The sequence below is a fragment of the Lynx canadensis genome, chromosome C1, assembly GCF_007474595.2.
Source record: "Lynx canadensis isolate LIC74 chromosome C1, mLynCan4.pri.v2, whole genome shotgun sequence".
NCBI classification, from domain to species: domain Eukaryota; kingdom Metazoa; phylum Chordata; class Mammalia; order Carnivora; family Felidae; genus Lynx; species Lynx canadensis.
In genome coordinates, this window is record NC_044310.1 from 40969303 (window position 1) to 40987907 (window position 18605).

Sequence of the window (18605 nt, forward strand, 5' to 3'; positions counted from 1 at the left end):
AGACTGTTGCTGGTACAACCTTTCTGAATGCAAATTAGTAATATCTATCCAAATATCCTTTGGCCCAACAATTACACCCACCAAAAACTAATGTACATATACCTGTTCACTAAGGTGTGCAAAAGAATATTCATGCCAGCACTTCAATAATATAGAAAACAACTGGAAACAACATATATATCCACCATTAGGTGGCTAATTACAGTATATTCATATAAGGCAAGATCCTAAAGTTTTATTTATTTATTTTTAATGTTTGTTTATTTTTGAGAGAGAGAGAGACAGTGCAAGTAGGGGAGGGGCAGAAAGACAGGGAGACACAGAATCCGAAGCAAGCTCCAGGCTCTGAGCTGTCAGCACAGAGCCAGACGCGGAGCTGGAACCCACAAACTGCAAGATCATGACATTAGCCAAAGTTGGACGCTTAACCGACTGAGCCACCCAGGTGCCCCGATCCTAAAGTTTTTAAAATAATGAGGGAGAACTATATGTGCTAGTATAGAACAATCTCCTAGACTAAGCTAAAATAATAATAAATAAATAAATAGCCGTGAAACAATATGCAGCTTACTAAAAAGAAAAATTATGCATACTTACACATACATCACAGATTATTGCTGGAAATACACAAAACAAAGTGGCAAGAATGACTGCCTCAAGGAAGGAGACTGAGGGCCCAGAACAGGAAGGAGACTTTTATGGGTATTGTTTGAATTTTTTTTTAACATGGGCTTATGCTTTTATTTACTGACTGTAAAACTTAAGTCACAAATTCTGAGCCTTAGTATTCTCTAACTTGAAATGACAGTAATAGCCCAGCTTATTGGTTATTGGGAAAATCAAATAAGAGAGCATAAAATTCTTTGTAAATTATAAAGCAGCACACAAAATTATAAATTAGTCCTCTGACAATTCTCCAAGCCAATTATAACAATAGTTTCTATTATTCATTCTTCTGACCAATCTCTCTAAATGTAAAGATGGGAATGTTTAAGATGAAATGTGAGTGTAATCTTAGAACACAGATTTTCACTTTATATACAGTCATTCATTTCAATTTAACAGTAAATAGTCAAAAAATAATTCTTCAAATTATTACAAGCTCCTAATAAAAATAATTTTTAATGAAGACATAATATTTTATCTTGTTGATAAGAGTTTAACCACTTTAAGATGCAATTCCAGTGTATGGGTTTGCCTCATAAACTCTGCTTGGATTAACTTTTCATTTATTTCTACCAACTCTCCAAGTAACCAGATATTTCTCTTTCTCTCATTCTGCCTCTCACTCAACCCATTTTCCTGCTTCTGGTTTCCAAAGTTCCAATATTAAGTGCAAAACTCACAAAACAAAGAAGTGTGTAACTGTGTTTAATTCCTTGAAAGCAAGTATAACACCTTAGATTAAGTCCTTAAATCAGACTACTAGTGAGAAAGGAGATTAGAACTATGATTTGTTACTAAATAAAGATGCTCAATCTTTTTCTACTATTTTAGCCCATTATTGTTCTGTCTGCAAATAGAGTGAAAACAAAGAAATACACTCTTAGGTTACTCCTGGGAGACTCTGTATTGGGCCAACCCAACTGTTCCTAATTAATTTTAACTATGACAACTCCTCCCAAATGCTGGACATTCCAAGCCATTTTTGAGAACGGCTGAATATCACTCAAGGAAGTATGGATTTCCTGAGTATACTGGACTGTAATTTCAGGAACAGAAGAAAAATATCATTATTGTGCCCTTCCCATAGTAGGAACTCAAATAATATGTCATGTTAAATAAATACTCTTTCTGCTTCTGAGAACATGTTGTAATTTTTATGCTCTGTCCTGATATTTACTGTCATAATTGTTAAACCACTAAGATGGCACATTAATATACATCATGTATTTTTTTCTTTAATGAAATTGAAAACAAACACCACAAACTGAAATTCTGAGAGATTTTTTTCCTCCAACTACCAGTTTCTATAAAGCAGTTATTATCACTCTAGCAATTAAAAAAAAAAGCATTAAGAAGAAAAGTATTCTTAGAGCATTTATTGTTTTAGACCATTTACTAAGATTTTTTCAATTAAGTCCCATTCTAAGGGCCTCTTAACATTTTTTAAAATGTTTATTTATTTATTTGAGAGAGAGAGAGCACACAGGGGAGGGGCAGAGAGAGAGGAAGAGAAAAAATCCCAAGCATAGCAGGAGCCCAACACAGGGATTGATCTCATAAATCGTGAGATCATGACCTGAGCCAAAATCTAGAGTCTGATGCTTAACTTACTGAGCTACCCAAGCGCCCCAATATAATTCATTACATCCAAAAATGTTTTTAAAGATTCTATTTTTTTTTTTTAAGTAACCTCCACTCCCAACATGGGTCTCGAACTCACAACCCCAAGATTAAGAGTCACATGCTCTACTAACTTAGCCAGTTAGGAGCCACCTAAGGGTTTTTTTATTATTAAAAAAGAATTCTTGCTAAATTAAACAAGAAAACTTCAGCATAAAGCTGAACTGCAAGAAGATCATTTAAAATACTCATATCATGTCATATTTCAATAAAATAAAACTTTTAGCATCATCAAGAACACCACTTGTGTACCCACAATTGTACTGTCAACATACCAAGACATTGGCGATTCAGAGGCAAAAGACATGGCTTCCAGCCTCAAGAAGTTTACTATCTAATTAGGACAATAGGACATTTACTGAAAAAGAGCATCAAAAATACAAGGGAGCATTGGATATGCCAAGCATTTAGTACGCAGAGAAGTAGAATAAAATAGCTTTTGAAATCTTTGGTTCAAATCTCAGATCCACCACATACTAGGCTCATGTAAATTACTTCCCTCATTTGTAAAACTGAGTGTTAAATGAAGTAAAACCCCTTGCATATAGTAACACCCTTGTATATATAGTAAGTATTCCTTACATATAGTAAGAAAGACTGAGAGTATTATTAAGGATACAGGCTTGAGGAAGAAATGGGCAATTGGAAAAAGCTTAAGGAGAGAAAGTATTAATATCTTTTTTGTAATCTATCACCACAAAGCAAAAATCACAAGATCTCTCTCACTCAAGTTTCACTTCTTACTGATTAGAATAAAATAGAATGCCTAGTGAAGACAACTGAAATTAGAAAACACTAAGGCTATATAACACTAAAGTACCCTGGGAAAGTCCCACTAGAGCTACAAATCATAGAATATGATCTATAAAAAGAATGTTAGTGGGAAAGGTCCTTAAATCAGCTAATTCAAACTCCCCTACTGGAATGTAAGTTCCATGTTTTGTCTCCAGGAATTGTTATGTATTTTGTTCCTTAGTATAGCCGCGGTACCTAGAATAATTCCTAGCACACAGTGAATGTTCAACAACTTTTTGTTGAATGACTATTAAAATTAAGAAAATCGAGGCCCTGGAGACCTAACTCAATGCCATAGAGTTAGCTTTTGGCATATCTGAGACTGGAACTAACATTTCATTACTCTAGTATTCTATCCTCTCTAGGAGCTAGAATATGATAATTTAGATGATTTATTTTGGTGGCTGGGGAGTTGGCAAGTTGGTTGTCAGGCAGGGAAAGAGGAAGGAAGGAATAAATTAAAATATTTTTCACATTTCCCCCCCCCAAAACTGCCAGTTTTGCTTAACTGATAAAGGCAAAATATTATAAACAAGACAATCCCAGCATAGTGCCTAGCACATAATAGGGACTTAACAAATATTTGTTGAATGAAAGAACCTACTCCAAAACCATTATTATCTCACGACCAGGGGCAGAAACCAACCCAAGCATCTGTCTAATCTTTTAACTGTCACAGAGCCCTTTAAAGTTTGCAGTCATTCATAAGGCAGTTTTTAATCACTTTCTTCCAGATGGGCACTGAGGAAGAGAGATGAATTAAAAGATGTCCCTGCCCTGGAGGATTTCTCTCTTGAGTATGCCTATGTCTAAGTGTGTGTGTTGGGGGGGTGGAGGGGTGGGGAGTGAGGGGGGAGGCAGTGAGTATAACACAAATAGATCAATAATGAATGTGAAACCAGGCTGATTATCTTAGTTTATTTGCTTCAAGTAGTTAAAAAATTAAATTGAAAATATACAAATTAGAAAAGTTTTAAAATACCAAGGAGGCACATTAGGGTATATTAACACTTAGGTTCTTTTTCATGTCCCTTTACATGTATCTTATTGCTTCTTAATGTCTTAAAATCAAAATATTCTAAATTGATTTAATTTGAATTATCAGTATAAAGGAACCATCAACGTACATTCTCTCATATGTGAGACACTGAAGGATAATACTGATTCAGTATTTACCATGTGTACATGTTAATATTTAAATACATAACCACAAGAACATATTTAAATTATTTAACTGTCTATAAAACTGACAGAGCCTGAAGAAAATTTCCAAAGATGAATGATAGTAAACAGAAACTAAAAACACAGTATTACCCAGGGAGAGAATGAAGTATGCACACAACTAAGAAACAGATCTATAGAAGACTTCAAGGGAACAAAAACTTCAAGAGGGGAAAACTGCCTGAATTGGCCAACACAACCAGAGAGCAGGAGCCTGCCAACAGGATCTTATATAATGCAAGTCACTAGACTCATAAGAAGTGAACACCCAAAAGTCAATGTTGCCACTACTCTTATTTGAGTTTCAGGATGACCCTTCCAAAGGGATTCACCGCCAAAACTAAATTGCCACATTCCAAGGATTCTCCTCTGTCATCTGCTTGTCAAAATACGATAAGCAACACCAAGAAAACTGGGAAACAAACAGACTTCACTTAGGAAACTGAGAAATCCTGCAAACTGAAGTTAGTTATTTTACCTGAGGTACATGTTTATAGGTGACTCCAGAGAAAGAAAACATTTTTTCACTCAGTTTCTCTATCCCAGAGTGCTAAATGAAACACTCCAAAGCCTTCCGCTCCAACACAGAAAACTCCAAGGCCCAAATGTATAAGCACTCACAAATCTAGGCCAAGGAGACTACAAGGTGGCAGGGAGATATAAGGCAGGAAGAAAGGCTGTGGTGGGCCTCTACGGGGCGTACATGGTCACTCCCCAGCTTTGGGGAGAACAAACTGAGAATTTGAGGTTGAGGGTGAGTTTTGGTCAGAGCAGCAGGAAGAGACTGACAGGTGCAATGTCACCTCCTCATCATCCTGAACATCATGAAAAGATTACAATTGGCTTTCTTTACAGACAAGGAGGAACAAGGCTTCCCAGAGTGAATGATGTTGAAGCACAAGGTTTTCGGGAAAGCACAAGGACTGGACTCTACAACAGAAAGACAAGAGGAAAGACCCCAGAACAGGTTCGCGCATAATGAGTGATCTCTATAGTCGTTCCCAGCACCAAGACTGGTGGAACCACCACACCTGTAAAAGGATGTTTCCCTGTTATCCGTGTGGGCAGCGATTAAGTGAAGCCCACCGGGTAAGAGTAGAAGCAGGAAGAGACGGAACTGGGGGGGGGGGGTCTGACCCAGAAGGAAATCTGATCAGAAGAGGAAGAGGCTGAACTCAGGAAGAGGCTAGCAGGGTAAGCACTTGAGGAGAATAAGACATACTTGGAAGAGAGGCTGACTATCAGAAACTGCTGGGGAAGGGAGGGCTTTCACTGGACTCCAGTGGGAAAAGGCCAGTTTCGAGAGGAAAGACTGGCTTAGAGAGGGCCCCGGGCGTCTAGGTCTGGAAGGTGAGTATAAACCACGGGAAGCGCACTGCATGGCCCAGAGACCAGCCTCGTGAGGGGCAAGGGCTGACCAGGGGGTGAGGCTGATCCGCGCGAGCTCAACAGGAGCTCACCTGGAGTGCGTCTGGCCTGGAAGAAGGAAACTTCCTGGCTGGGTGAAAGCTGCGTGGAGTGAGAGGGGCCAGACGTCAGCTGAGCAGGGTAGGGGGCACGGTCCACTCAGCTGTGGGACGTAGGGGCGGCGGGACCGGGCGCTGGGGTGGGGGGGTAGTGTGGGGCGGGGTCAAGGCTGCAGCCGCGGAGCTGCGGGCTCGGGATGGCGCCCTCCCTCAGTCACAGTGTCTCACACTCGCACATATACACACGCTCTCGCTCTCACCATCGGCCACCCCGCCCGGGGCGAGAGAAACTGCCCGGGTCGGTGAACCACAGGACGGTGGGGGAGGGGGCCGGGTTGGGGACACCGGCCGACCGAGCCGGACGGGCGGGCGGCGTTACCTGTGTCAAGGAGAACTGGGCCGCCGCAGCCATGGTGTTTCCATCATGCACAGGAGGGGAAGGAAGGACGGGCAGACTGGGGCTCGGGGCGGGGAGAAGGCGGAGGGAGCGGTCAGAGGCGAGGCCCGGGCAGGCGGGCGGGCGTCTCCCCTAACTTCGACAACTTCCCTCCTCTTGCCCGCCCCGCCCCGCCTGGCCCCGCCCGCCCGGCGCCGGCGTGGCAGCGCCCAAATCCTGGCGCCGGAATTTGAGCTGCAGGACCGGAGCCTTACACAACCCCACCTCACCCCACCCCCACCCACCGGGGCCGCCTAAGAAAACCCGGTGCGGATATAAAAGTAAGGCGGACGGGCTGTGTAGGCTTTAGGCAGGCCACCTACCTACCCTAAGCTTCTGCTTCTGAGAAAGAGGAAATTATACCCAAAGTCCAGGTTGCTTGTGAAAACTAAATGAGATGATAGAAATAACAGTACTTTATATGTGCTAGACTCTGTGCTAGACACTTTATCTTTCAAGGTTATGAATAGAAGGAACTGAGACACAAATAAGTATTTTACCTAAGGTCATACAGCTGATTAGAGAGCCAGATTAGAATCAAGGTCTGACTCCAAAACCTTTCATTTAACCAGCTGGTATTAGGATGTTATACTGAAAAAGAAGACTTTTGGGGCACCTGGATGACTCAGTCAGTTAAGCATCTGACTCTTGATTTCGGTTCAGATCATGATCTCACGGGTTCATGAGTTCAAACCCCGCATCAGGCTCCTTGCACTGGCAGTGGGGAGACTGCTTGGGATTCTCTCTCTCTCTCTCTCTCTCTCTCTCTCTCCTCTCTCTCTCTCTGCCCCTCCCATACACTCACTCTCTCTCTTGCTCTCTCTCTCAAAAAATAAACGTAAAAAAAAATTTTTTTTTAAATAGAAAGAAAAAGAAGACTTTTAAGTCATTCCATCCAGGAGCCAAAAACCAAGTGGGAAGGGTGGAGAAATAATTTTCTTGCCTGCTTGCTGCCTGACACACTTATATTGTTTAATAAAAGAGCGCCGGGACTTGCTCAGGTGCCTGCAGCATACCTAACTCCTCCCATAGTCCACCCAGCAAACTTCTACTTTCTGAACACTTGCTCAAGTATCTTCCCCTCTGCAAAGCATCTCCTGACCTCTGCAAGTCAGAGTTACACACTCTTCTTTAACATTTCTTCTCTACCTTATGAAGTCATTATCACTCTAATGACTCTTTACATCTGCCTACCCCTCTAGACTGAGAGCTCCTCAATGGCAAGGACTATTTCTGATATATCTCTATATCATCAGACCCTAGCATAAAGCATGTACTCAATAAAGACCTTTGTTCCCACCTGTGTTAAACATAACATATCCTACACTATCTCATACTGCCATCTTCAGTTGGAATTACCAACCAGTTCCTAGAAACCCTGATTTTTAATGACCTGGCTTATATGCCACCTACTTTAAGAAGACTTCTGGGAACTCCCACTTCACCTCCTAGTTGCTTTGATATGATGCTTATTATACTCTGCCTTGTTTTTAAGAATTAAGGGCTTTTCTGTACCCCACTACACTATAAAATCCTTGAGGACAGGGGGCTGACTCATTACTACATCCCACTCTCAGTTTAGCCTACCACAGAGTAGGCCTCAACAAGTGTTTTTGCCCAGAATTGGTCTTCCTTTCTCAGTCATGGTGGCTTCCCACATCAACAAACCACAACTCTATCAGGCCCATGCTCTTGTCACCATTATCATAGTGGTCCTCATTTGACCTACCAGGAGAGCCAACTGAACAAGACCCATGTGATGGAGTAAGCCTCACCTAAATTTTTAGACCTTTGCCACCATAGGCAAACCATCCCAGAAATGCCCCCAGAAACTCCTTACTCCACCCCCTTTTTACAAGGTGCAGCCATACAGAGCCAGCCATGCACGTCTGGTGAACAACCACTTATTAAAGAGTCTCCTTTGGCTTTTTTGCTGTTATCCTTTTTAACTCAAGGGGGAAAGGGAGATACTGTTTTAAACTATTCTACCTTGATACATTTATCAGCTATAACCACAACTAATGTTTCTATTTGACTCTCCTATTTTACATTATCACATTTGAGCTTCACAACAACCTTAAAAAGCATAAATCCACTTTATATATGCAGTAAATGAAGGTTACAGGGGTTAAATGACTTGTCCAAAGTTATACAGCTAATAACCAAAGCAGTATAGCATAGCAGAATAAACAGGGCTTGGACATCAGAAACATCCAGGTTACAATTCTGGCTCCACCATTTACTAGCTGTACAATCTTAGAGTTACTGTGAGGATGAATGAAGTAACATATATGAAAATGTCTAAAGATGTAGGTAGTTGTAGATGTAGATGTGGGTTAATAAGTTTGAAAGCCATGGAGTAAGTTACCATGAGAAATACAAATTCACTTGCTATTCAAAGAAGTTCCTCCAAATGATATGAAATATGAGATAATACTCCTGGTTGGATAGAGTGGAGTTCCTCATGTATAGAGTCTTCTAGAAGGCAGTTGGGGTAGTAAGGAGCATATTGGAATCATTTCGTGTGTGGCCTCAAACAAACTATTTAACCTTTTTTTAAATGATTTTATGTTTTAATTAAAATGCAATGCTAAGCCATGAACACAAGCTGATCTGCATCAGTTTCATTTCTTACTGTCCCTAAAGTTTCCAGGGCCACATGTTATTTCTTTTTTTTTTAACTTAAAAACATTTTTTTAATTTATTTTTTACATTTACATCCAAGTTAGTTAGCATAGAGTGCAACAATGATTTCAGGTGTAGATTCCTTAATGCCCCTTACCCATTTAGCCCATCCCCCCTCCCACAACCCCTCCAGTAACCCTCTGTTTATTCTCCATATTTAAGAGTCTCTTATGTTTTTGTCCCCCTCCCTGTTTTTATATTATTTTTGCCTCCCTTCCCTTATGTTCATCTGTTTTGTATCTTAAAGTCCTTGTATGAGTATATGATATTTGTCTTTCTCTGACTGACTAATTTCACTTAGCAGAATATCCTCTAGTTCCATCCATGTAGTTGCGAATGGCAAGATTTCATTCTTTTTGATTGCCAAGTAATACTCTGTTGTATGTATATACCACATCTTCTTTATCCATTCATCCATCGATGGACATCTGGGCTCGTTCCATACTTTGGCTATTGTTGATAGTGCTGCTATAAACATTGGGGTGCATGTGCCCCTTCGAAACAGCATACCTGTATCCCTTGGATAAATACCTAGTAGTACAATTGCTGGGTCATAGGGTAGTTCTACTTTTAATTTCTTGAGAAAACTCCATACTGTTTTCCAGAGTAGCTGCATCAGTTTGCATTCCCACCAGCAGTGCAAAAGAGATTCTTTTTCTCCACATCCTCGCCAACATCTGTTGTTGCCTGAGTTGTTAATGTTAGCCATTCTGACAGGTGTGAGGTGGTATCTCATTGTGGTTTTGATTTGTATTTCCCTGATGATGACTGATGTTGAGCATTTTTTCATGTGTCGGTTGGCCATCTGGATGTCTTCTTTGAAGAAGTGTCTATTCATGTCTTTTGCCCATTTCTTCACTGGATTATTTGTTTTTTGGTGTTGAGTTTGATAAGCTCTTTATAGATTTTGGATACTAACCCTTTATCTGATATGTCATTTGCAAATATCTTCTCCCATTCCATTGGTTGCCTTTTAGTTTTGCTGATTGTTTCCTTCGCTGTGCAGAGCTTTTTATTTTGATGAAAACCATTTAACCTTTTTAAGCCTTAGCTTCTCATATATAAAAAGGAGCATATCAGGGGCACCTGAGGTGGCTCGGATCATAATCTCATGGTTTGTGGGTTCAAGCCCCACATCCAGCTCCTCAATGTCAGTGCAGAGCCTGCTTGGGATTCTCTCTCTCTCTCCCTCTCTCTCTGCTCTTCCTCCACTCTTGTGCTTTCTTTCTGTCTCTCAATAAATAAACTTAAAAAAAAAAAGAAAAATGAGCAGGTCAATGTGGAAAATGTGGAGGAAATATAAGGAATTATTACTGTTATAATCACTGTGTGATTCATAGTAAATCAAAAACAACACATTGTATTTTTTTAGTATTGCTTTTCACAGTTTATAAATATTTTCACAAATAGTATTTAGCATAAGTCTTAGAGATGAATACATAATAAAAGTTTGTTGAAATGGACTAAATGCATAGTCTCATGTGTAGTTATTATTTGCATCTTCATTTTATCCCCATTTGACAGATATGAAAACCAAGGAACAAATATTTTATAAACAACTTGTTTAAGCAAAGGCAACTTAAAGCAGGTTTGGGCCTTGGTTAAAATAATAATAATGATAATCAGAGCCCTCGGCAAGGGAAGACAAGCTCAAAATCATTACATGGGAGTTTCCCCAGACCCCTTTCCAGACCACCAATAATTTTTACTGGCTTCCTTTTCCACTTATTGGTTCTGGTTTAAATTTAAAACTTGACATGTAATGGAGGACGGGAATGATGGCCCAAACCCCCATAAAGGCCTAGAACTTCTGGGACTGGATATTTTTTTAAATGACACACCAATGACAGTTTGCAAATGCCTGTCCCAGATCTCATCAAAGCACTGGGTCATATTCTAAATCTATTTTAAGAGAGTAAAATGTAGCTACTGGAAGATATGTTGTGATCTAATTCATTGTAACAGGAATGAGCTTCATGGAGCAGACAAAAAGGGCTTACCTGTTTTTCCTAGGGCAACTTAACGTCTTTGGCTCTAAGCCTCATATTCCTCATGTGTACATTGCAGATATTAATATCTACCTTGTAGGGATGATAAAAGGGCTACAAATCATGCGTAAATGTTTTAGCAAAGAGCCTTGTTTGGAATAGATGCCCAGTAAGTGGTAGCTATAAGGATACCATTCTTCAAGATTACCATTTAACTCTACCCATCAGACAACTCTCCAATTACTAAGTAAGTTTTGCAGATACATTGGCCATAAGAAAGGAGTGCCTCAAACAGCTGATGCATGTATCCCTGTTATAGGCAAGGTAGATGGTCCGGATACTGACAACCAAAAAATGCTGTTTTCATGTACCTTATTTCATTTAATCCTCACAACAACCCAGGGGTTATTATTAATTTTATTTTATAGAAGAGGAATTTGTCCAAATCCATAGTGACAAAGGTAGAAATTATACATAGGTCTTCCAACTCAAATGTGCTTTTTACTAGGGCATGTTGTTGGTGTCCTGTAGATATTGATCACGTCCAAGAAACCTTGATAAAATGGTGCTTTGACCACGGAAAGCTGAAGATGAGGTTCTGGGTTATAATAACCCTAAACTCAAGACAATCCTGAAGAGGAGCACTTAGACCATGAACAGCTTTGTCATTGGCCTTTCTGTCTTTCTATCCTACTCTAACTCCCACTCCTTCTCCCAACCCACCATTCAGGGACACCACAACTACTTTTATTTCTTTATATTCCAACTTTAGAGGTGACTGTCCTATCAGCTCTTCGTGAACAAGGCACATTTGTGATGTCAGCATTTAGAAATACAGGATGCTTGATTGAAACTATGGAAAAAAAGCTGAGGAGCTCTCTGAATATACAAAGAACCAGTTTATTTGCATGAGACTTTGAGAAAGGCCTTCCATATAAATGGTGCTAAGTTACAAAAACAAAAAAATTAAACTACAATTGTAGTGATAATCTGGAGCTCATGCTTGCAAGCTGTTGGTTGCATAAATATAGCCCATTATTCTTCATGTTTGCCTAGGGCAGAAAGAATATGTGAGGCTGCACAATAATAACAATTGTGCTACACAAATAACTTTCCCTGTGCCAGGAACTGAAAAGAACAAGCAGTAAGATTTTTAAATGCCACACACACCCAGGGTGTCATAGAACATTTCAAAATTGTCTTCATCACTAATTTTTCAGGGCAACGGGGTGTCCTGGGAAGAGTCTGAATTTAGAACTGGGAAGGCCCAGTCTGGTCCAGTCTCAATTCTGCTACTTCCTAATTTTGTGAATTTGGACATGACTGTGAACTCTACCAAGCCATTGTTTCCTGCTAAACTGAAGGTAATAATAGGTAATAATAGCACCTACCTGGTTGTGCTATTATAATGATTAAATGAGGTTTCATGTGAAAGCAGTTAGCCTGTAACCTGGCACACAATGGACAGTAGATGAGCAGTAGCTTCTTTTTCTTCTTATTAGAGATTATTTAGGATTTGAGAAATCAGAAACAAAATAGAAATCATTTTTAAAGATCTTCCTTGGTTTACCAAAACTTACCTTAATGGGTTTTTTAAATAAAATCCATTCATCTATTAGTAATATTTATTGAGTACTACAGAGTAAGGAAGATTGTTACATTCATGTCCCAGAAGTTCCATTGGCTTCTAGTGAGCAAGCAAATGCAGTTTTATACTTGCCCTGTTTCCTTCTTTTTTCTTCCCTTGCTTGCCTTTCTTTCCTTTTTCTTTCTTTCTTTCTTTCTTTCTTTCTTTCTTTCTTTCTTTCTTTCTTTCCTTCTTTCCTTCTTCCTTTCTTTTTTTCTGTATGAAAGGTCCTGGAAACTATAAGAAACCAAAAGAACATCATGGGAAACAAAATATTTGCACTCAAGACTGCAGGTCCTTTCATCTGTGGATTTCAAAGCATTGTCTCCAACACTAATTACTAGCCCTGCTTAACATGTGGGAATGCTGAGACACCATCAAATTAAGAAGCTTGCCCTAAATCACAAGGCAAGTCAGTGGATGGGCTACAGACAGAACAAAGCTGTCCTGTTTGCCAGCTTTGGGCTCTAAAGTAGGACACATGAGAGTCAATAGAGGCTTCTCCTCATTACGAGGAGAAAAGTTTGGGGAATTCTGATTTTGTACCTTTGAATCATTTCAGTGACAAGAGCATGGGCTTTAGAGTCAACTTGGACTTCAAATCTCAGTTCAGCTTCTTAAGAACTGTGCAAAGTCAAATCATAAGTTAAGTCTTAGTTTCCTTCTCTATAAAATGGGGATATTCGTTCTTACATCTAAGGATTTAGGGAGAGTTAAATGATGCAACTTTTGTGAAACTACCTGGCGCCATGTCCTGCACTTAGCAGGTTCACATAGTTGGAGAAAACTAAGACCTGCCACATACACACATAATGACAAACAACTCTTTCAGTCAAAGATTTTCTAAGCCATAATCACAGTTGTGTCTCAGTTAAAAATGATGACTGTGTACTGAACATCTTATAACACAAATAGAGGATGCCTTGTTTAGTCCATCGCTTTTCTTAATTTATTCTGTGCTTTTTTCCATAAAAAGTCCAAGCTATCAGCAAGTTTTGTTGGCTCAACCTCCAATATATATCTGAAATTCCATTTCCGTTTTCAAAATATATTCCGGATCTGACCATTTCTCTGTCTTCACTGCCACCATGACCTGTCTCCTGGGCCACTCCTAAAGCTCCTTAACTAAGCTCCCCAATTCCATGTTTGCACTTACATCTATTACCCTTATCACAGACAGAGTGATCTTTTAAAACAAACAAACAAAAAGATCTTGTAATTTCTGTTTAAAACCCTCTGGGACTTCTCAGACCCCTGACCATCACTTACAAAGGGGCCAGGTCTTTCCAGGTAAAGTAGGAGTAAGCAAAGAAGAACAAGTATGTTTTGAGCATCTGAGATGTTTGGTGGAATGGAACATGGTGGGGATAAAAGAGGGTGGAGCTAGCAGAAAAAGATAGAGGAGATGTTAGGACATACTCAGAAGGAATCATGTCCGGGTCAGAAGAGGCTTAGGGAAATGTGTTTGTCTTGAGGTTCTCAGACAAGCAAAATCATTAGTGGCCACAAAAGGGATCACTATTGTTTTGTGTTGATAACATTTTCAAATCTAGTTACCTTGATTTTTATAAAGGACAATATGTAATCTATTTTACCCTTTCAAAAGGAAGTCAGGAACCCTGACATCAGGACAGTGGTTAAGAGGATGCGTTTTGGAATCAGACAAATTTGAGATTAGATCAAGGTCCTCTACTTATAAACTATAACAGCATGGACAATTTACTAAAAGTCTTTGAGCCTCAGTTTTATGGAAACTACATCCGAGTGATAAAGGAAATTAAATGGACAATGCTTATAAAGCACATTACACGGTGTCTGGCACATGGGAATAAGTGCTCAACAAATGGGGACTATCACATTATGGTTATGACAATGATAATTAATAATTTGCTTATCCTTATAATTGTCCCATGTTGTCTAACTTTACTAATAAACACTGTCAATGTCTTCACCCCTAACAGAGATCTGAAGTAAATCTGTCAAATTTTGAAAATCTCAGGAGAGTGTCCTCATTCAAAGAAACATTTGGCCCTGAGAGATAAAAAAAAAAAAAAAGGTACCTATTTCACTGAAGGCACTGTCCACTCTATCCTACAGTCCAGAAAATCAAAGTATGTAAAGAGAGGAGTAGCATGATGTTTGCATTTAACTGTATATGAATGTAATTATATGCCTTCAGTGCTCAGTGTTTAAAGAAAGGGGGTTTTGTTGTTACTTTCAATATTATCTCTATATGCAAGCCAAGGATTTCAGCTGATGCTCAACCAGAGAAGCAAGGATTTGATTTAAGCCTGAAGAAAATAATTGGCTGTGTTGAGCTTATGCAGACACAATGTGTCTGTATATTATACTGAATAATTTCTAGAATTTTTCTGGGATAATTCTGACAATACACAAGTTTTGCCTTACTAAGTGTCAAGCTTAACCTCAAGTAAGATACAGCTGTTCTTTTTGCAAAATTATATTCTATAAGTGGGTAAGATGAAGGAAGTAAATGATTAAGAGCACGGGTTTTGTGTCGCAGACTTGATTTCAAATTCTGGGAACTTAGGCAAGTTACTTAACTACTATGCCCCTCATGTGTGAAATGGAAATGATAATCCCTACCTCACTACATATTTTGGGTAGTTTTGTTAGTGGGGTCTAGAAGATGCAGTGGGGTCTAGAAAATCATCAACTTTGAAGAATTGGATTCAAGAAAACCAATAGTTTTTGAAAGGCTATAAATTTGAATTTCTATATAAAACAAATTATCTCTATAATTAAATGTCTACCCAAAGGACACTGAGAAAAAACATTTTTTTACTACTTAACAGAGAAGATTCTGATTGGAACTTCAAGGGAACAGTAATTATTTTAGGCCTATAAGGGAACATTGAACAACATCCTGCAAACTCCTAGCCTAGTAGGCTCATTTTCAGACCACTGATTAGAACTACCAAGAACAGATTTACTGAAGTATGGGACTTATAAAGAGCAGATAAATAGGCTTCTACCCATTTATTAATTTATTCAACAAGTTAAGTTTTAAGTATATACTATGCCCCAAGCATTTTGCAAGGTAGGGGAGTTACAAAAGTGTATAAGGCATAGTCTCCACCCTCAAGGAGCACATGGCCTAGAAAGGAAGACAGACAAGCAAAATGGCAATTATAAATGCAATGTAATAAAGTTAAAAGATTAAGATCCCAGTGATGTGGAAATACACTGGAGGAATGTAACATCTGCACTGTGGGACAAGGGAGGGGAGGCTTCCTAGTAGAAGTTGTGTACAAGCTGAGATCTGGAGCATGAGCAGAAATTACCTTGAAGCAAGGGATAGATGGAGAGTGGAGTGTATCAGGCACAGGGAATAATGTGCACAAAGGCCCAGAAGCAAAAAAGAGCAAGGAGCTGGGAAAAATACTGTGATTCAGTTGGGTCAGATTTTAAGGATGCAAAGCTAACACGAGATGCAAGTAAGTAAATGAGAAGTGAAATCTTTATTCTTTTTTTATTTATTAAAAAAAATTTTTTTTAATGTTTTATTTTATTTTTGAGACAGAGACAGAGCATGAGTGGGGGAGGGGCAGAGAGAGAGAGAGAGGGAGACACAGAATCCGAAGCAGGCTCCAGGCTCTGAGCTGTCAGCACAGAGCCCGACGCGGGGCTCGAACTCACAGACGGTGAGATCGTGACCTGGGCCAAAGTCGAAAGCTCAACTGACTGAGCCACCCAGGCGCCCCTATTCTTTTAAAAAAAAAAAATTTTTTTTTTAACGTTTATTTATTATTGAAAGACAGAAAGAGACAGAGCGTGAGCAGGGGAGGGGCAGAGAGAGAGAGGGAGACACAGAATCTGAAGCAGGCTCTAGGCCCTGAGCTGTCAGCACAGAGCCTGACAGAGGGCTCAAACTCACAAACAGTGAGATCATGACCTGAGCTGAAGTCGGACACTTAACCCACTGAGCCACCCAGGTGCCCCTGTGAAATCTTTATTCAAAGGGCAACGTGGAGTCATTGAGAGGTTTCAAGGTTGGGAAATAAAAACCCAAAATTGTGTTTTAGAAAGGTCACTCTCAGGGCGCCTGGGTGGCTCAGTCAATTAAGCGTCTGACTTCGACTCAGGTCATGAGTTCAAGCCCCGTGTGGGGCTCTGTGCTGACAGCTCAGGGCTGGGAGCCTGCTTTGGATTCTGTGTCGCCCTCTCTCTCTCTGTGCCTCCCCATCTCACACTCCGTCTCTTTCTGTCTCTCAAAAGTGAATAAATGTTAAAAAAATATATTAAAAAAAAAAGAAAGAAAGGTCATTCTCTTCAACATTGTACTGGAGGTTCTAACCAGGGCAATTATGCAAGAAAAAGATATGAAAGGCATCCAAATTGGAAAGATGTGAACTATCTTTATTCACAAGTGAGATGATCTTGTATGTATGGAAATTCCAAAGGAACAACAAAAAATTTATTAGAATAAACAAATTCAGCAAGATTGCAAAATTCAAGATCAATAGCAGTTGTATTTCTATATACTATCAACGAATAATAGGAAAATGGAATTAAGATGATAATTTTATTACCAATAGCATCAAAAAGAAAACGTACCTGAGAATAAATTTAAAAGAAGACATTTAAGACTTACAACTGATAACTCTAAAACATCACTGAAAAAAAAGTAAAAAGACCTAATAAATGCAGACTTTTCCTGTTCATGGATTAGAAAACTCAAGGCTGTTGAGATGTCAATCTTGCAAAAGATTCAGAATAGCCAATCTTGAAAATGAAGAACAAAGTTGAAAGATTCACACTCCCCGATTTCAAAGTTACCACGAAAGTAGAGTAACCAAGGCAGCTATTGGTTATTGCCATAAGGAGGTATTGGCATAAGGAAAGACATATAAATCAATGAAACAGAATTGAAACTTCAAAAATAAACCCATACGTTGATGGTCAACTGGTTTTCCTTTTTTTTAAGTAATCTCTACACCCAACATGGAGCTCAAACTCACAATCCCACAAGATCAAGAGTCTCATGCTCTACAAAAGAGCCAGCCAGGTACCCCTATGGTCACTTGATTTTCTTTTTTTTTTTTTTTTTTAATGTTTACTTATTTTTGAGAGAGACAGAGACAGAATCTGAGTGCATTGGGGCAGAGAGAGAGGGAGGCACAGAATCCGAAGCAGGCCCCAGGCACCAAGCTATCAGCACAGAGCCTGATGCAGGGCTCGAACTCATGAGCTGTGAGATCATGCCCTAAGCCAAAGTCGGATGCTCAACCGACTGAGCCAGCCAGGTGCCCTGGTCACTTGATTTTGAACAAGAGTGCCAAGACAATTCAGAGTTCAAGACAATTCAATGGGGAAAAGAATAGTTTTTTTCAACAAATGGTATTTGGACAGCTGGATATCCACATGGAAAAGAATGAAGTTGGGCCCCAACCTTATTCCATATATCAAAATAGTTCATTGATATAAAATGTAAGTCTATAAAGCTCTTAGAAGAAAGTAAGTTCCCTAACTCTAAAACATTAAGAGGAAAACATAGTTGTAAATCTTCATGACTTTGGATTAAGCAATGCTTTCTTAGCTATAACACCAAAAGCATAAGCAACAAAAGGAAAAATAGATCAATTAAACATCAAAATTTAAAACTTTTGTGCTTCAAAGGGCACCATGAAGAAAATGAAGACAATCCAAGGAATGGGAGAGTATTTTTGCAAATTATATGTCTGATAAATAAATTGGTCAGAATATATTTAAAAAGTCTTACAGCTCAACAATAAGAAGATACATAACCCAATTTTAAAAATTGGGTAGGGGCTCCTGGGTGGCTCAGTCACTTAGGTGTCCTACTCTTGGTTTTGGCTCTGGTCATGATCTCACAGTTAAGAGAATAGCCTGCTTGGAATTCTCTCTCTCCCTCTCTATCTGCCCCTTCCCCCCTCAAAATAAATAAACATTAAAAAAAATTTTTTTAATTTTAATGTTTTTTTTAGATTTATTTTTGAGAGAGAGAGAGCCAGAGTATGAGTGGAGGAGGGGCAGAGAGAGAGGGAGACACAGAATCC

The 18605-nt window shown here is 39.3% G+C and overlaps 1 protein-coding gene across 1 annotated transcript in view; it reads right to left on the reverse strand.

Annotated features, from left to right (window-relative positions):
• The window catches only part of EPS15 (epidermal growth factor receptor pathway substrate 15), a 148889-nt gene extending 142550 nt beyond the window's left edge, over positions 1-6339 (reverse strand). Inside the window, 1 exon segment of the mRNA XM_030323635.1 lies at positions 6208-6339. Within this exon segment, the coding sequence (XP_030179495.1) occupies positions 6208-6240 (33 nt within the window). The 5' untranslated portion in view covers positions 6241-6339.
• Between the last annotated feature and the right edge of the window lie 12266 nt (positions 6340-18605).